We start from the raw sequence: 21,170 nt of genomic DNA on the forward strand, positions 1-21,170 counted from the left end.
TATATGAAGAATGTATAAAATGAGAGAGGAAGAGATATAAGGTTAAAGATAGAGGTAGAAAGTGATAGAGAGAGTAGTAGAAAGGAGGAGACATAGGGATAGGGAGGGATATAAAAATGACAAAATAGAGATAGATATAGAGGGAAAGATAGGAGAAGAAATAGGGATATGTAGAGATTAAAATGTATAGGAAAGGGTGATGGATGGGTAGTGATATAGATGAATATATGGTGGGAGGATGAAATAAAAATAGATAGAGAGATAGAGATAGATCAAGACATAAAGATAGAAAGAGATCTAGAAAGATACGAAGAGAGACACAAAGATGAAGAGATATATAGATATATAGATGGTGAGATATATTGATATAGAGATAAGGAGATCTAGATGTACTAGGATGAGACCGAATGAAAAAAAAAGGTAAATGGCCTATTCATAACTTAAGGAGGTAAATGAACTATTCATAACTCTATGGTGTACTCAGGCAAGAGCCTACAATACAATGGTAAATTGTTAATCTCTCATTTGGAAGGTCTTGGGTTCGAATCTACTCAAATCTAACACAAAATAATAATGAATCTCAACAAATAATAATAAATAAGGAAAGAGATGACAACACAACATTAAAGTGTGAGCCTCTCATTTGGGAGCAAGAATACCTACCTGTTTGGATTAGAGGAAGAAGATAAATTAAAATGATTCAACTTTTTCTACTGAAAAAATATATATGATTCAAAATTACTTGAATGTTAGAAGAGACATTTACATTATTGCTCTAATTAGATATTACATTATATATTGATATATCTAGTGTAATATTAATTGGCATTAAAAATGACAAAGGTAAAAAAAGTTATTTATAATTTTGAATACACTTCTCTTTACACGATAATTCTAATATAGATCTTTTAATAATAATACACATCTTGATTTAGAATGAGAAAATATAATTATGAATATCACATTTATAATTATATTTTGTTCGATTTTTCATAATTATTAAAATGAGCATTGAAAATGAGAAAGATTAAAAGAATTGTTCTATAATTAAATGACTCAATTGTAAACTATAAATATCACATTTACTTTAATTTTTTTCTAATAATATAATTCTCTTAATTTTTTACCATATGAATCTCTCACACAAAAAAATATTACTACAAAGTAATATGGGGGTAAGGGGTATGCATACAAGGGGCGGATGACCCAAGTGGGAGAAACAAAATCCAGAGGAAGGAATGAATGAAAATTGAAATAAAAGAAGAGGGAGAACAATAAAAATATTTTTTGAATGAATATTTTACATAATTCTCATCAAAATATTATGAAGTATAATGACAAATGATCAAATATATATGAATTTGACTTTTATTAAGTATAAGAACTCTTAGCCTTACTTTAGAATTAAAATTAAGAATTTATAAAAGATTAAAAAAATTTAAAGTAACTTTTCTAATTCTTAAAATAAAAAAAACTGTATCATTGTATGTAAAAAAGATTCATTTAATAACTCAAATCTGATTGAATTTAGACTATTTTACAAAATTATATATTTAAATTAGTACATAATTAAAAAAATGTACTTAAAATTAAAAATTATGATGTTTCATTTTACAAGAAAAAAATAATGAGCCTTCAATCGAATTTGTATTCAAGAATTATTAGTAAGATTGTTTTTTAAGCCTAGTCTTAACGTACAAGTTAAAATGCTTGGAATTAAAAAAGAAAGAAAAAAATAGTATAGATATAAAATTTACCATTACAATTAAATTCTAATTTTTTATTCTATTAAAATATGCATAACAATTAAAACTCATGATATAACTCATAATATTATTTTAAAATGATTTTAGATTAATATGTTAGGTAATCAATTTATATATTTTTTAAGTTGTCATTTGTAAATAATGATTGCAATTTTAATTTATATATTTATTAATTGAAAGTGAGTATGATGGTACAAAGGATAAGGTATTGTATCATCCTAAAATGGAAGCACTTCCAAGTTAAGAATGTTTAGCCCCCGAGTAAGTGGTATGGGATCATGTCAAGCACCTTGAATAGGTCTTTGCATGGATTTGGCTATTTCCCCCCTAGTCTACTTTTCTCCCCTTGTTTCTAGCCTCTTTTTGACAACTTTCTTTGAAAAATTGAAGACTTTGACTTTTTGGGTCAATGACGACTTGATGGGTGAAGGTCAACCTTGACTCTGACCTAGGGCAGAGTTGACCTCGACCCTGACCCCAAGTCTAAATTTCAAGTTTCGAAGGTTTCAGGATATCGAGCTTCAAAAAGTTTCATTTTCTGTCAGCTATTTTAGATTTCAGAATGGTAAACTCTTAAATTGCATTTAATTTAGGTCCATTTCTAGGGGTTAAGATTAATTGGGATTTAATTCTCCAATATCAGTCTCTCTAAAAGTTTGTGCCCTAGATCACTATATAAGGAAGCCTCCTCCTCTCATTTTCTCCATAAGATAATAAGATATGATATCGAAGAATCCATTATTTCCATAATCAAGCAAGCATTCCATCAAGCATCCAAGCTATTGTCTCCATTCAAGTTCTCTATTGAAGATCAAGGATTCAAACATTCAAGCCTTTGAAGGGATTTGGTTCAAGCATTCAAGATTTATCATTCAAAACTCTAGATCTAACCATCATGGTGGTGTGATCTTCCTTCAAGATCCTTTGTTCATCTTCAAGATCTATTTATTCTTCACTCAAGGTGGATTCCAAGCATACAATCATGGAGGTTTTGATTTACATTTGCTAATGTTATGTTCAAGCTTTCATATCAACATACTTGTTTACATTTGAAATGTAATTGCATATCTATCAAATATCATAGCTTCATTATTAGATCTACTTCTACTACTTGCTAGTATTCTCTATTTCAATTCCATTATTAAGGTTGATTGCAAATCGAGGTTTGACCAAGGCAAACCCCTCATCCAAACAACAAAACCATTTTTCTTGTAGTTATAGGTACAGGACAATGAATTGAAGTTTAGATTTGGATACCCTTTTCGACAAACTTCTAAGATCCATGAACAAAATTTCGATCGGAACAGTGCACCTCAAGGTCAAAAATAAATGCATAAAATTGTGTCCCACTATCTGGGTCAAAGTTGACCTGACCTTAGAAAGACAAAAGTTTTCTGGGTTTTCTCTATCTCGGCATTTGCAATCCAAAGTAGATTGCAGAATCTCCCGAGACTGTACATAGGCATCAAAAAACAAGTTCCAAATTAATTCCATCATGAGGCATGTATCTTATCTTATCTAATTTCAAGCATTTCCAAATTTACATTACTTATTCAATTTCAACTCAAAATACAATGAATAGTGAGAATGTTAGATGCATTGTTAAAGCTCCATTTTTCACCTATTCGAGTACAAAAAGATAAGGCTTGTAAATTTTGATTAGACTCAATTTAAAAATCTATATTTTTTTTTTATGAAAATTAATTGCATTCCTTTACATAAACTAAGCTTCGTTCTTATATAAATATTACTTAAACAATATTATAATTAAATAATATTTATTAAATAGTATTATATTGTAATTATTATTATTATTGAATATTATAGAATATATTATTATTATTATTTCTAACACTTTCTCTACACTTTTCCATCTCTACGGTGACAAAAATTGAAAAGGCTAAAGGGAAACAAAAATTAAAACAAAAGCCCTCGAAACCCAAAATATAAAAATCTTTTTAACACCCATTTGATGATAAAATATTTAGGTTTTGGGAACCTTAAAATCAAAACATCATAGTTTATTTTACACTTCCATTTTTAGAGACTTCCATGGCATTGGATGACGTTGCTTACGTTGCTAAAATGAGGACTTCTTTGCCAACTTTTCCTGCACACCTCTTTTCTAATCCCCCTAAAGAATGCGGGCTTCTATATATTTTATTTTGTAAAAGATCTATGTTGATTTGAAAAACTGCTGGTTTGAAAGCATTGAGGTTGGTTGGTGGTGGTTGCTTTTTTCCTATTTTCACTGAATGTGATTCATTAGAGATTTCTTAGTAGCCAAGGATTATATAGACCCTCTCCCTGCACCTCCTCCGATTGTTGAATTCATTCTATGCGTGGCAGTAGTCACAAGAGGATTTCTGCAAGGTGTGGCAGTATTTGGGACCACCTAAAAAATTAGAGAGTTTGAATTTTTTTTTAGTTTTTATCAAAAATTCAATTTTATTTCGTCAAAAATGCTTAGTGTTAAAAGATTCTTGTAAAGTTGGAAGGCTCACAAATAGCCTACAAGAAATTTGCTCACAAATTGCCCGCAAGGAATTTGCTAAATGCAAAGCTTGGTCATAAAAATTAATTGTAATTTGTGACTACACCTTAAAACATTAACTAGACTTAAGACTCATTACCTAATAAAACATTCCCATTCCATATTAAGATGCAATTGTTAACTTTAAAACTCAGATAACTAGAACAAAGATGATTTGTGTGACAGCGAATCATTTTTTTGGCGCACTCTTCGAATTCCCGCGAAAACAGAAAGAACCCAAAAAAACAGAACAACAGATGCGGCCGTAAATCCATAGAATTGATTCCAGTTGTTACATGCCAAAAAATATGAATCAAAAATCGGCTTTACGTCACAAAATCTTTTGGATAGCCGGTACAATCAGCTACGAGCTTTCCACTTGTCGTAATAAGAACAGATTCTCCGATAGAAATTATGGCCCGTCCCCTAAAGGAGAAGAATCTGGCAAAAATCTGCGTTCTTTTCGAACAGCTCAGAAAAAATTCCATTTGTTTGGACCTTCTAATTTCCCATAACTCCAACTAGTAATCCGGCATGATCTTTATCATTCTCTCTTGTCACCGTCCCGCCATTTTCACTTTCCTCAAAGGCCGGCACAAACGCAAATTCCGAAATAAATACCCTAAACAACCTAATCAAAGCGATTCATTGCTTCAGCAGATCACTGGATCGAATCGCGTCGCTTACCGTTCTACCGTTCTACCATTCTATTTGCTCAAAATTGGGGTTTCACTTGCTCTCGGCGTAATTAAGGTTTCATTTGTTCTAAATCGGGGTATACTCTGCTCAAATTTGGGGTTTCATTTGCTCTCAGCCTAATTAGGTTTCGTTTGCTCAAAATTGGGGTTCGTTATGCCCTCAACTTAACTAGGGTTTCATTTTTTTGAAAATTGGCGTTTTATTTGCTCTCGGCGTAACTAGGGTTTCATTTGTTCAAAGTTGGGGTTTTTTTTATTTGTTTTGATTCAATGGCCAAAGATCAGTGCATGTGTTTACCTGCACAGAGGCAGGGCATTCCAAAGCCAGCTGCTCCTGCTAGGATTCGGACTAATGACGTTCTGATGCAGCCGCAGATGGGCTATTCGAAGTTGTTCTGGAAAGTCGAATCTTTTAATCTTCCTTCGCCTATAACTCGCAGATCGCGAGGTTTTCAGAGTATTAGTCCTGGAGAAGTTGCACGGAGGGCCGTCAAATCGTGCCGTTCATTTGGGGCTCAGAAATTGCGTAGAAAGAACTTCGAAAGCAGGCCGAGCAGGCTTAGCAAAGTCTCCACGGCAGATGATTTCTGACTGAATGGAATTATCTTTCATAGAATGATGTGAATTTTCTTCTGCTTTGGAATGCATCATGTATATGAAAACACGATGCGTTAGACCAATATCTGAAATATAGACTCGTTTTTTTGTGGAAGTTGTTTGTGTACTTTTTTCTTTTCAACTTCTTTTGGTAATGAATTTATATGCTGTGAAACTAGGCTCTGCCTCTTTGAGCCTCGGTAATGAATGAAAAGGGTGAATATTTTTAGTTTTGATTGAAAAATAAGGGACACGCTAATCTCCAAGGAAGGACAAAATAAAGTTTGATTTTTTTTTCCCCTAAATTTAGTTTTTTTTTCTAATTTTTTTTTGTTGTTTTTTTCAAATTTTGAAAAGTGGTCAATTGTAGAATTTGGATGGAGGATAGCCTTATACAAAAACTAATCATAAAGATTTTAAGTTTTTTAGTTAATAGTTTGTGTGATTAAGAGTAGTTATGGTTGCTACAAAATCAGTAATTTTGTTTAGAGGTGTATGTGAGAATATTTTTATACTTATTTAGTGAAAATAAGATTAGTTATAGGAAAATATGATGTTAGATTTTATTATTTATTATTTATTGTGAAATTTGTCAATTAATTTTTTAATTAGATTATGTAAGGTTTCTTTCAATGATTAAATGATTTATCTTTAAGAAGATGTGAGATAGTATGTTGCAAACTTAGACTATATAAAATGGTTGAGGGAACAAGGGAGGATTAAAGATTTATCTGAACCAAAGACAAAGAATGATCAAGAAAGCAAAAGAAAAAGGCTAATAAGATAATATGTTGCAAACTTGACTATATAAAACGATTGAGAGAAGGGTTGAGAGAAGGGGGAAGGATTAAAGAGCTATGGCAACCGAAGACGAAGAATGATCAAAAAAGCAAAAGGAAAAAAAATGGCTAAGAGAATGTGAGAGAATTAAAGAGTTATGGGAACCAAAGACAAAGAATGATCAAAAAAGAAAAAGAAAAAGACTAGTCAAATGATAATAAAACAATCAAATAATAAATGAAAAGAAAGAAGAGAAATCAAATGAAAATGAAGAAAGATATAACACAATGGACCAATAAAGAACTCAAATAGAAAAATTATAAATAAACCTATAATACTTTCATTTATAAAAGTAAGACATTTCACAATGTAATCCATCTTACATCTCCATTCAAATTTTTTCATTGTGATTATTGCGATTCAAAATGTTGATGTTGAAAATTCTTACACAATCTAATCCAAAATTTAATATGGTAAAATGTATTTGTTTAAAAGAAACTCATCCTTACATTAAATCTCCAATGCTCCCTTCATATTGATTTGTCTTCCACCACTTTAGTAACCTCTTCCAGGCAATGCTCATCTTGCCCCACTTAAGATTGTCCACTTTGAGATTGAGTTTTCCTTCATCAAAATTGATTTATAACATAACACCAGAGAAGATGTTTCTTGGTAAATTGGTTTATAAATAAAGATCTCTTAACTAGGTCACTCCTAATAAAGTGAGTCTAAAACATAAATCTTCTAACAAGGTGACTTTGAGGAGTTTGAAATCCCTTAATTGTGTATATCCTAATAGATCTTGTAATAGCTCCTAATAGTGCTAAACACTTACCAGGTATACCCTTATCTAATTAAATTTAATTGCTCCTAACAAGGCAAACTTGTTACTGGAGCAATGAGATTTCTGGGTACTAACTCCCATTGTGGTTTTCCCCTCCAACCAAAGGTTTCAAGGTGAAAAAATTGATGTTACCTTGTCATATGTAAATGCTTATTTTTCTTTATGTTTATGCATTATCATTTATTGTGTGTTTGGTATTGTGAAGATAATAATTAAATGATTTGAATTCATAGGTAGCACAATATCCAATAACAAGATTTTATTTTTCCTTGGTAATTTTGTAGGTTCATTCCAACCACATAAACTAGTCATGTATTCATCTAAAAACATATCTCACCTTCTCATCTTCAAAAATCTTCAGGAAATGCATCGTGTTTGTCAAATCCTTGTTTGCTAAAACCTTGTGTTCTTCTTTTAACACCAAATTCTCATCTCATATATCCTTATATTGATCAAATAACACAATGACACCTAAAATCTCTAGCTCACAATGCATGTAGGATTTTACATACTCAGTGTACATAACTATGTAGGGCACCCATTGAATCAACCTTTACAAACTTAAAAGGATGTTCTTGAATTTTTCTCAAGGTCTTTTAGTTACGCCAATAACAATAGGTATAACCATGATGCAATTAAAATATTCAAGCTTCAAGATTGATAAATACCTTTGAAATAACAAAACTAGGGTTTTGCATTGGGCAAGATTTAACACAACTTCTAATTCTACACCAAATCATCATCAAATGCATCTCCTAGTAGCTTTTATCACCTTCAATCACCCAAGTGCACACTTATGGAGCTTTTGGACTTTTTACCTATGCATGAATGGAAAATGAAATCAAAACATAATTTATTTACTCTGACAAACAAGCATTTAATGCATCATGGGTTGAGCATAACTATGCATTGCTTGCTACCACAAATATTATTACAAGTAGTATAAAAATTCATGAAATGCAATAAAACTTCTCATTTTATCATAATAGCATCTAAATTTTACATGTAGATCTTATTGTATGTGTATCTAGGGGGTCCACGATTGATTTGACAATATTGCTCCCCTTAAGACAGTTTAGGCTTAGTTTACAAAATAATTCTCCGCACCTGGTGGAGATGCATATCCTTCTAATGAATTGATCTTGTCCTTCTTAACCTAAACATGACTCCTATAGTTTCTTGTCTCTTCAATTGTAGAAATATTCTTTCCTTTATGATCATTTACCTTATTCATAAATTGGTTTCTTTCATCTCTTGACTTGCAGATCCTTGCAATGGGTCCAATATTATGACATAAAAAACATGTCATCCCAGTAGATTTCCAAGGTCCAACATTACCTCTATTGTCCTCATTCTACAGTTAATTCTCATATGACCGAGATTGGGGCAATGTGAATAAGTAACATTCTACCACTTCCCATTTTCATAAGGACTTTACTAGTTTAGAAATGATCTTTGATTATTTATCCTTGTCCTGCACTCATTAGCTCTACGATAAAATCTGTTGCAATTATAACAGTGATTGTTAAAGACATTTGACCTGTACAAACCCTAGGAGTATGTGTTAGAGCAAAAGGTTAATTTCATTTCATTTATTAAATTACCTTTACTCCCTTCTTAAGATTTCCCTTTATGCACTTGCATTTCCATTTAATAATTAATTAGTAATTATTAAATGTCATTTACCTCTTCGGGTTTCCCCTTTAGGTTTTTTGATCTACTTCTATAAGGATTGATCTTTTGTAAATATCTCTCATCTTTTCAGATTGATAATATATTTTTTCATATTTTCAAAGCAAAACCCTTGCCACTTCTTTGTCTTTTCTTCTCACTGATAGGTAATTACATGTAGGTGTTCTTTAGGTTTTGTGGATTTGTATTGCTCAAATCCTTCATGGTATCAGAGCTCTAGATCCTCATGCCCCTATTTTGTTTATGAGAAGTTTAGCTTAGCTTTCATATCTGTATTTTTTTCAAAGGGTTTCAATTTTTAGAGTTTTTTTTTTGTGTTGAATTTGAGGGTGACCTTTACCGGTGCACTTTGAGCCCAAATGAACCTCACTATTGAGTTCAGAGTGCCCAAAAACCCTTATTTTCATATAAAATTGGTCCAATTTGGACATAATTAGAATCTGAGACAAAAATATATTGCTCTTAAATTAGGCACATTTCTCGAGGCAACAATTTTCTAATTTTTGGCATGTGAATCAAGATTTTCGGTAAGAAAATCAAAGATTTTTGGCATGCAAATCGAGATTTTTTGGCTCCAAAATTAAGTTTTTTGGCATGCAAATTGAAATGTTTTATCAGAAAATCCTAGATTTCTTGGCACAGAGATCGAGATTTTTTTTGGCTTGCAAATTGAGATTTTTGGCTTCCAAATTGATATTTTTGGTATGCAAATCGAGGTACTTTTGTATGAAAATTAATGCATTTGGCATGGATCCCAAGGTGTTTGGTGCCTATTTTTTGCTTGAAGTTAGATGATCCTTTTTATCATCTAGGGGGCATAACTTGCTCATTTTAGCTCCATTTTTTGATCCAAAAGAAGTGTCGATAAGCTCTGCTCAAGCCCTATCCAGATTCACTTTTATTTTCATCAATATTTTTTCAAAGGTACATCTGATTCTCAAATCGAAGCTTTTTTGCTCTCTTCTTGTTTATGCATTTCTTCTAGTAGTTGGGATTTAGTTTTTTGCATTGTGGGGCGTATTTTGTATTTTTGTTTATGTTATTTACATCAGTAAATCAAAAAAATTTCAAAAACAATCTAACACCTAAAATAATGGTTGGGACCTCTTCTTGTTTAGAACTTATGACCCCTCATAACTATCACACATGGAAGTCCCTTATGACATGACTTATCCGGTCAAAAGGGTTGTGGTATTGTTTAGATGTAGTGCAACCAATTTTACAGAGGCCTTTTGAGGTCATGCAACACAAGAACAATATGAATGAGGCAATTTATTTAGATGCAATGCAACTAGTTTTACAAACGCCTTTTGAGGTCGTGCAACACAGGAACAATATGGATGAGGCAATGTGGTTGATTTCTTTATAGGTATCTGACAATCTATAGTTTCATCTTGATGGATGCAACACCCCTCTAACCATGTGGACCAAGCTTGATAGTTTGTTTGGTATAGTGAATGAGTTTAGGGCACTTCATATAGAGGCAAAGCTTACCTCTCTTATACTAGATTTTTTCCCTTCCATTGAGGACTTTTTGATGAAGTTCAAACAACAATGTTCTTTATTGCAGGGTTGTGGGAAAACCATGACTAAAACTGAGTGCATTTACCTAATTCTTTCTAAGCTTCGTAGAAACTTTCAGATTTTTGCTTCTATCTTCTATTCCACCAAGGATGGTTTAGATACTAGATTTACCATGCCATCCTTTGAGGATTTTTGTGATCATTTGACTCAAGAGAAAGCTAAGCTCTCTCAGTTGGATTCTCTAATAAGCTCACAGACTTATGCATTGATAGCTCAAAAATCTTATGGGAAAACAAAGCTAGAAAGATTGAAGTGTGCTTATTGTAATAAGCCTAATCATGATAAGTCACATTGCTATGAGAAGAAGTTAGATGGCTATGCCAAATAGGTTTTAGATTTGACAACTACTCTCCTTGAAAAGAGCAACACTGATATTCCCTCTACTTCTCACATATCTTCTTGTTCATCATCATTTCAGTCAAATGGTAAAGATATAGGAAATGGTCATGCACTATGTGCAACAACTACTCCACGCTCTTCTAGATGGATATTGGATTCAAGTGCTTTACACCATATGTCATCTTCTAAGGATTTATTCTCTTCTTTTGAGGCTTCTCCTACTCCAAATATTTTGATGGGGAAGAACATTGTTATGACTATGTGGGAAAGGTTCTATTGGCATTGATGATGGTACATTTCATGATGTACTTTATGTTTCATCTTTTTCCTCTAACCTTCTCTCTATTGATCAAATTACACACAGTGGGACATGGAAGACAATTGAGTTTGTACAAGATTTATTGCACACCAAAGATAGTGAAATAGGCAATATTGTTGCTATATGGATTGTTGATCACTATTCCCGCCTATACTCCTTCTCTCATTTTGGTCCACCATCTCCACTATCAGAGACTCACTCTCCTTCTTCACAAGAGACTACTGAGGTGAAGTCAAGTCACTTGAACTTGTTTGTTCCTAAGACCAATGTTGTAACTTCTACACTTCCACCTCTTGTTCAGATTTCATCCATTATACATAATTACTCTTTGACATTGCCTACCATTGTAGCTCCAGTCATTGAGCCACCTACTGTACTCGTTGAGGATATATCAGAGGACACACATCTCCTCCCAGATGAAAGAATCAACACATCTATTATCCCATCTCCATTGGAGATTCCATTTCAAAATTCTCATACATTCTCCTTTGAGCATTAGCTAGGACTTCCAGCTTCACCTTACATTTAGGAGTTTTACCCTCCTTGTCCATTGCCTTTGTTTCTTTCTTATTGGAGCCACATTGGTATGTTCATCGGCATAGGAGTTCTACCATTCTAAGGGTCCTATGGAGTCTCAAGCTTTTATTATGGGGGCTTTCATTGTACTTATGATCTTGAGAGAGTCTCTTGAGATATTTCATTTGTGCATCCTTTTGTATCTCTTTTTGGGGAAGGTTTTTTCCCATTGGGTTTTTTCTATTTCTCCTTTTCATAGAGATTTGGTTTTGATTGGGTACTTCATCAGGCCTTGTTGCTAGGACCCAAGTTTTCTTTCAACATTGTAGTTTCCTTTCTTTTTTCTGCATTGTTTCTCATATGGTTGTTAGAGTAAAAGGTTAATTTAATTTAATTTATTAAATTTCCTTTACTTCCTTCTTAAGATTTCTCTTTATGAACTTTCATTTTTATTTAATAATTAATTAATAATTATTAAATATCATTTTCCTCTTAGGGTTTCCTTTTTAGGTTTTTTTATCTCCTTCTATAAGGATTGATCTTTTGTAAATGTCTCTCATCTTTTCAGTTTGATAATATAATTTCCATATTTTCAAAGAAAAACCCTTGCCTCTTCTTTGTATTTTCTTCTATGTGGCAGGTTCTTGTATGTAGGTGTTCTTTGGGTTTTATGGATTTGCATTTCTCAAATCCTTTAGTATGACCCATCTCATGTCAGATTGAACATGTAGGAGTATTAGGCCTATTCCTAAATACATCTGTTGTGTGCCCCACCTTATGAATTTTGAAACAAATAGGTTGACATACTTTCTTACTAAGAATTCTTTTTTTCATCTTCGGTGGAGACTTGGCATCTTGTTTAGGATTCTTAGATCTTGATGATTCCTCAACTTCAAAACTAGTATAAGCAAGTCCATGTGTATCTCCATGAATCCTTTGGTTTTTTAGTTGTTCATCCATTTTGCAAAACTTCCATTGAACTTCTTCAATAGATCATTAGTAGCTTTTAGTTGTTGCATCTTCATGTTCTCATTGACCGGACTTTCATTGCTCTATTGGATTGTTAAGATCGCCTTGAAGTTCTTATTTGTCTTCATTTTTCTCATGAAGATGTGCATGCAAAGTGCCACTTCTTCGTTGCCTTTGAAGATCTCATATCCTGGAATCCTCTGCAACTTTCTTTCTTCCTTATCTACTTTCCTTGCTCCCATTTTGATGGACAAAGCTTCCAACTTTCTCTTGATGTTCTTCTTGTCCTTATGTAACTTCTCATTCTCTTGTGACAAGCCTTCCTATGTTTCAGCTTCCTAAGATTCGCTATTGCTATAGGCTTCTAGTTGCTCATATAGTTCTTTCTTGGCCTCTCTTGATTTCTTGATTGCAAGAGGTACAACTAATCACTAACCTACCTAATGTTCCACCATTTCTTATGCCACTAAACATGTTGCACACCCAAGTGCTAATTAGTGTAGTGATATACATTGTGCTTGCACTAGCCCCGTCTTAGGAACGTCATGCCAATTTTCCTCATATCTTTAAAGTCACTACAATGGATAGAGGGCTTCAACTATGATCTTCAAGATAAAGTTTTCGTAAGACCCTACACCAAAGTTTTTGTGCTACAAGTCCACTCTGGTGGACTCTCTTTCTATTTTGACTCTTGCAGCGAATAAAGCTCTAACTTCTCCTAAGTTGCTTCATCCCTTTTGCATTGAATGGAAATAATTCTTCTTCATTAGTAACTCAATATGGGTATCCAACAAGCAATGGGGCTTTCCTACTTTATTCATTAGAGGATACTCTAACATTAACGGTGATCTTTACATGATCCCTCACTCACCTTAATAGATTTATTGAATGAAAATGTCGAGGCTTCTTCATCCTTGGCTCTATCTGTTGCAAGAGCAACCAAGGATGTCATCCCAACCATTGTGTTGCAATCTCACCATCCCTCCCCAACTCATCAAGATTGGAAGGACAGTAATTTATCGATTGACGAATTGTGAGGGTAGCACCCACTTCTACATATGTAGATTAGAGTGTGTGTGCATATGTTCCCTAATGTTTGCCTTTAATCTTCTTCCCTCCTAGAGGACCCTTGTACTTTATAAGTACTTAAAAGTATGAGGTTATTGTTAAAGTAATAAAATTTATTCTTATTAATTAAATCGCATTGATTTAATTATTAAGTCACTTATTATCTCTAGTTTACTTAAGCTAAACTTTAAGTATACACTAATTAATTCTTTCATTAATTATTATCATGCAACCTAAGTTAGATTCTTGTTAGGGTTTTGATCTCCTTATATAAGGATTGATCTCGTTGTAATTTATTGATTCACTTTTGATTATAACAATCTCTCTTTTTGCTCATCAAGAATGACTCATCTATGGATTTGGCAATTCCAACGTCCATAGCTTTTTGCTTCTCTCTTTTGTGACAAGTGTTTGCATGTAAGTGATTCGTGGGAGCTGTGGAGTTTATCTTTCATCAACTTCAACATGGTATCAAAGCTATAGATATTCATGCCCCTATTCTATTTATGAGAAGTTTGGCTTGGCTTTTAGACCTGTGCATTTTGTTCATAGGGTTTCATTTTTCAAAGTTATTTTTGTATTGAATCTAGGGGGTTACATTTTTTGGTGCACTTTGAGCCCAAACGGACCTCACCGTTTAGCTCAGAGAATCCAAAAACCCCTATTTTCATATAAAATTTATCAAATTTGGACAGTTGGAAGTTGAGGCAAAATAATATTGCTTCTGAATTGAGCACATTTCTTGAGGTGGCAATTTTCTAATTTTTTAGCTTGCAAATTGAGATTTTTTATATGTTTCTGGAGTTGGCGATTTTCCAAATTTTAGCACGTAAATCAAGATTTTTTGGTTCAAAAATTGAGATTTTGTCACATTTCCCAAGGTAGCAATTTGGTGATTTCTTGGCACAAAAATTGAGAATTTTTGGTACTCAAATCAAGATTTTGGGTATGCAAATCGAGACAATTATGGTATAGAACTCATACGCTTCCCGATGCAATTTTTGGTACTAGTGGGCACACTTCTCGAGGCATTCTGATATAGATCCTAAGGCAGTAAAAAATATTTTGCCCTTCCAGCACTTTTTTGACCTACATGTGGTTTTTTGGCCATAACTTGCTCATCCAGACTTTGCTTTTCACAAATGAGATATCGTCATAAAGCTGATTCTAAGCCTGTCATGATGGTGTAATTTTTTTAGACTTTTGATTCTATTCGCTTGTGGGTTTATGGAGTCAAAGTCCTATTTTTCACTCCTAGAGACATATTTTGAGACATTCTATTTTTCAGATTCTGCCCCAAGCACATCCTATTCAGTTTTTTGCTTTTTGGCATTTTGGTGGATATCTTGGTTATTTCAAGTTCAAGGATCGATTATGTTTCTTTAGATGATTCGTCATGGGTCGTATTATCTTTTGTATTAGCTTTATGTCTCTTTTGATCTTTGCTGACATCCTTTTGTAGTATTTTTGCAAACACACTAAAATAAAGTGCCTTGGGTGGTTTCATGTCAGCCATATTCACCATCTTCCTTTGTCAAGTGACTATTCCTTCCACGACATTAGCCTCATGATGTGTCGATGACACGTGCCATTATTAGGTGTTTGTACTTCTTTTGCACTCTCAATGTTCCTAGTTCTTCTTTCTGTAGGAGATATTCCATTCAATTTCAGTGTTCATGTCTTACCTCTCAGCATTATAGGGGAGTTATGTTGGTTCTATTATTTTTTGGGTTCGATGGAGTGAGCCATGTTTTTAGTATTTGATCATATGTACTAGGCAATTACAGTGGCTAGATGCCTATGTATTTCAGTGAGATGGATCATTTACCATATAGGCATTCTTTCATTCCTATTTTTGGAGGCCATGAAGATACCTTCCATCTTCAATTGATCATCTCTTTAGACTTAGTCTTCTCTACTTGATCATGTTTTTTCAATGGAGGTTTTTCAGATCAACAATTACTTTTTACAGAGCTTTGCAACTTCTACATACTTTAGTGGTGTTTTTCATGATCATCTTTTGTTCCTATCTTCTAGGACATTCCTTAGTTTGGAGGCTTCTTCAGTCCTTCACTAGTTTCTTTCAGCATGTTTTCCATCTCTTTTTGGAGTAGGGTTTTTCCCATGTGGTTTTCTCTATTTCTCATCTTTTCAAAGATTTGGTTGTGCTTAGGTACCTCATCAAGTCATTGCTTGTCAAGACCCAAATTTACTTTCTGTAACAGTTTTTATGCTTTTAGTTACTCCCTAAGTTTAAGGGGGGGTGTTAGAGTAATAAAGTTTTTCTTTATTAATTAAATCAAATTGATTTAATTATAAAGTCACTTATTATCTCTAGTTTACTTAAGCTAAACTTTAGGAATAAAATAATTAATTCTTTTATTAATTATTAACATGCAACCTGGGTTAGATTCCTATTAGGGTTTTGATCTCCTTTTATAAGAATTGATTTCTTTGTAATTTATTGATTCACTTTTAATTATAGCAATCTCTCTTTTTGCTCATCAAGAATGTCTCATCTATGGATCTGACAATTCTAGCCTCCATAGCTTTTTTCTTCTCTCTTCTATGACATGTGCTTGCATGTAGGTGATTCTTGGGAGTTGTGGAGTTGATCTTTCATCAACTGCTACAGTTATTTATCATGATCCTTCTATTTGTTGTCTATTTCATTTATTTGTTGTTTCTTTGATTTCTATAAAAATATTTAGGAATGATGCAAGGTGTTGAGGGCACCTAGACTACCCTACCATGCTAGTCCATTTTTCTATTTTTTTGTCTACATTTATTTTCAATTAATGAAAAAATAGGTTTTATGGGGATTTGAAACCCTAAACAAAAATATATATACATATAAAAGATAAAAGTGTTAAGATTCTCTAGTACATACTACAACCCATCAAAAGCCAAAAATCGGTCAAACAAAAAAGCGGTGGGATGTTGCCACAAATGAAACATTGAAGAACCACCATAATAGCACACATCCCCACTAGGATGTACCTTTCCTCCCCTTCTAATGGGACCTAAGGGTCATATCAAATGCATTTGAAGAATGCAAAGAGCATGAAGTGTTTGCCTTTTGCAGTGATCCAACCTTCCTCAACTTTAGTCCCAACAAACTACCAACTCGAAGAATCTAATGTCGAAGGCCTAACACCCCTCAAAGAAGTCATAAACAACTTGGGACTAGCCAACTCCGGACAAAAATTGACAATACAATCAAGGCCACTCTTCCTCTAAAAAAAGATAAATAGCAGGCCCAATTGCACTAACACACCAACATATGCATTATCGCCAACATAGTGCATTTGCCTTTCAGAGGTCTAACCTTCCTCAACTTTAGTTGCAACAACCTGTCAACTCAGAGAATTTGGGGTTGAAGGCCTAGCACCCCTCGAAGAAGTCGCACACAACTCAGGACTAAAAACGACAATACAACGGAGGCTAACCTCCTCCAATAAAGGAGAAATAATAGGCCCAACTGTGCTAGCTAACACACCAACATATGCACTATGCCAAGCCTACGAAGGGGTGTCTGAAGTAGCATTAATAAAAACCAACGCAGAACTAGTAAATCCATTAGTCACAGATCCAACATAAACTTTACCAACATACTCAACATAAGCATTTCCAATAGAAGTGTTTCAAGCCGACTCTACTCTGTAGGACACATTATCGGCAATGAAATTTCCACCGTCAAAAGACTCATGTACACCAATTTGGAAAATGATGAAAATAGTATAATGTTATGAAGAAACCACCTTCCATCAAGAAGCAACATTTTTTGTCTTATCCCTCTATTACCCACATTTGGCCAACACATGACCCGTTTGAAAAGATCTTCTACATTTGAAAGGAATCCCTTTGTAATCCAATGTTTGAATCCAAAAACTCTTAGATTGCTCTAGTTTAATCTTTTTTGGCAACCCATTAGAGATGTCCATCTCTACCAAGATTCGAGCATAAGTTGAGTGTAAGCTATCATATGATTCATCATCTACCATCAAGAAATCTCCAACTACCATTCTCACCACCTCCAACAGAGACTCAACCCAAAGATGAAAAAGAAGATAAGGAAGTCACTATTGGCAATGATGAAATATCCCCTAAGAACACATATATCAAACAATTCTTTATACCTGAGTCATAATTCACAATGATGAAATATACCCTAAGAGCATGAATATTACTCTTTTGGGTTCTAATACCTAGCAATCGAATCCCCCCATCTCTATGCAAATATTGTGGAAATCATGCATCGCCTATCAGGAAGTGACATTGCATGACAAAACCTTGTACATTGACATGCCACATGATTTCTTTCCTTTTCTTAGAATGTCTCATGCTCCCCTATGAGTATTTTCATCCATTCTAAAGAAGAGTTGTTATATCTATTTGATTGCATTTTTATCTAAACATTGCATTGTCTCTACATCTCAAGTTTTTCTTGCAAAATACAATTTTTATTTTTATTTTGTGGAGTCCAATTCACCATTTTGTCTACTTATTGTAGGGCCAATCCAATATCTTTTTGAATCTCACCATATTGCATGTCTATCTAGCTTAGGCTATGCATAGTAGCATAATTTAAGTTGCCACATCACACACCCATTTAGCTTTATTACATGTGTAGGCCAACTGTATAAGCAACCCTAATAAATGCCTATCTAGCTTTTACTATGTATGTCGACACACCACCTAAAGCCACGCTATCACATGCCTCTAGCTTTCACTTTGCATATCAATGTAGCAATTGCCATATCATGTGACTATCTAGCATAACAAAACTTACTACCCATATCAGTGTACCATAAATGGTCTTGTGGCTATAGGTTGCTTTCATCATATGACACGCTTATCTATAACTTGTATGTTGGGCGCGACTTAAACCATAATTGAGGGCTTTCTAGCTAGAGGTGACACTATGTGACAAAATCCCCACAAGTCAACTAAGATCTCTACCTTTGAATATTATATGTTAGCTAAAGTTGGACCAAAATATAATGACCTCAATCTAATTTGGCATTTCATTATATCCCTACCTTAACTTAAACACAAAATTCCATGCAACCTTCCCCATCCATGCATTATACATTGTAAGAAACAATTTGAAAGCATAGCCCCCAAATAATCAATATTGTTTCCTAAACCAAGTTCTCCCCATTTCATTATTAAAGAACTATGTTTTTACTCATCAATTTTTAAAATTTAAGGCAAGAAGGCCTTCAAATGGGAGACCTCACCTAATAGATGATAGATGATAAAAAATATTTGATTGATGGAGTGTGGGTTATTGATATTGTGATTGTTCTTTTTTAACATCATAAGATTTTTATATTAATGAGCAACAAACAAGGATGTTGTAGGCATACAATCCATAGACCAAAATAATCATTTACAAGTAAAAAAACATACCGATAACAACATAGCTAGTAACCCATCAAGAGTAGTTAGACAACTTGTCCTAGTGTAGGGAGGAGAATGAGCAAGATTAAGAATATGTTTTTCTTTCATCAATGAAAAATCATCTACACGAGACTATGATTAGGATCCTCAACACAAAGGGAGGTATGGTGAAACCCTCTTTATAAATCAATGAAAAATCATCTACACGAGACTATGATTAGGATCCTCAACACAAGGGGAGGTATGGTGAAACCCTCTTTATAAAAGTGTTTGCACAAGAAGCAAAGTACTTTCAACTTTACACATCATCAACTACAACGTTGGAGCAGATCAAGAATAATAATTAGGAGGTCATCGATTTCTTTACCATTTAAAAACAATCTATTAATTATACTTTTTCAATAATAAACAGTTCAGATTTTTCTTGATTAATATATTGGATTATTTATTTCTATTATGGGAGCAAAGTGCATGGGGCATACGATGGTATCTTCTCCAAGAAGTGAAGCCAAGCCTTCTGTAATATAATAAAGCAAAAAAAACTTCTGAATATGATACATATACAACGAACAATCCACGGTTGTACAAGTATATAAATTCTTAAAAGGCACGCCATCAAAATAATTAATATTTAGAGGAAAGAAGGAAACCAACTTTTACTTTAAAATTCAATCCGTGTTTGCCATGCCTTCACCTGATCATCCAATTCGCATGGTGCATATTTTACATTTATTTAAATAAGACCTTAAATTTCCATAAACATTGCAAACTCGTGTTAAAATAAAATTTTACATCCACAAAAGATCTTTTACATTCAGAACAATTTTTCAAAGCAAATACAGAGACATCACGCAAAAAGGAAAACCAGTTTTTCATAACCATAAACCCTAGATATGTGTAAACCCTCTGCACAAGATCTAAAATGTAAAACTTAATTACAATAAAACTCAACAATCATAAGCCGTATAAACTTTGCTGAGCCTGCTCGGCCTCCTCTCGAAATCTCCCCTCCTAACTTTCTGGGCTCCCCGCGATCGACACGACAAACGAACTGCTCTACGCGCAACTTCTCCAGGAACAATCTGTACGGTTCGAGTCCTGCGCAGAACAGGCGGAGAAAAATAAGAAAGGGAAGAAAAAGAATCATTTTTCCTATAGATACTGCTGCGACTAAGCTGCGGGCGAATCAATCCATTCCCCGCACTCTCAGCCACGGCAGGTCTCGGAATATTGTGCCTGTGGACGCCGCACTTGATCGACGCCGAACACATACAAGAACTTCTTCCCATTCAAGCGAGCTACAAATCAAACCCTAACTAGACTGTTTCTTCGTTACAAATCAAACCCTAAGAAGACCGTTCCTTCTGACAGATAAAACCCTAACTAGACCTTTCCTTATTACAGATGAAAACCCTAACTGAACTGGACCTTTTCTTAAGCAGCGCAATTCGAACCGCAGACCCTGGGAAACAAAGACGCGCTTGGATCAATTTCGGAAATGCATTTATTGCAGAGATAAACAGGAAGTGCGCGTGACAGATTCGAAAATTGGGCGGCCTTGGGGAAAGTGAGAGAAAATGGCGGGGCCGTGACAGTGGGTAATGATTCAGACCTCGCTGGAGTTTGTACGATTTTAAATTAAAGTCAAAACTTAGGCATCGGGATTAATGGCGGATTTCGTTTTAACGGCCAGGCGTGCGTGGGATCATCATTTAAATCGGGAATATTCTCCGGACTTTGACAAATGGGCAGCACAGAGATTGGTCCGTCCAGAAGCGTGACAGAGGAAAATATTTGATTCCGTCAATGGAATTTTGGTCCCCTTTGTTCAAATTTGTTGGTCGATTGGGTTTTTAATAAGGAAAAGCTTGGTCACCATACGCATTTATTAAAAATTATAATGCTGGCATTTGCCAAGGGTATGTCCATAGATTTTATTATAAAAGAAAAATTGAAGAGATGTAAAATTAAAGGAAAGATTTCAAATAAGTATTTATTTAAATAGAGTAAAGATATATACACATCACTAATCTCTTTGGAGATTCATATATTGTACAAC

General features: G+C 33.9%; 1 protein-coding gene across 2 annotated transcripts; it reads left to right on the top strand.

Moving 5' to 3' along the window:
• The first annotated feature begins 4,682 nt into the window (after positions 1-4,682).
• On the top strand, positions 4,683-5,709 carry LOC149570897 (uncharacterized). Of its 2 annotated transcripts, none has more exons than XM_089808277.1 (2): positions 4,683-5,052; positions 5,367-5,709. In XM_089808277.1, the coding sequence occupies exons 1-2, from the start codon at positions 4,834-4,836 to the stop codon at positions 5,586-5,588; spliced, it is 441 nt and encodes a 146-aa protein (XP_089664403.1). In that variant the 5' UTR covers positions 4,683-4,833; the 3' UTR covers positions 5,589-5,709. The 2 variants fall into 2 exon arrangements, with proteins under 2 accessions (XP_089664403.1, XP_089664400.1); XM_089808274.1 differs by having other exon boundaries at positions 4,685-5,052; positions 5,304-5,709.
• Positions 5,710-21,170: the final 15,461 nt, after the last annotated feature.

This window comes from Cupressus sempervirens, chromosome 2 (assembly GCF_028749045.1).
Source record: "Cupressus sempervirens isolate cs-2001-9-10 chromosome 2, ASM2874904v1, whole genome shotgun sequence".
Taxonomy (NCBI): domain Eukaryota; kingdom Viridiplantae; phylum Streptophyta; class Pinopsida; order Cupressales; family Cupressaceae; genus Cupressus; species Cupressus sempervirens.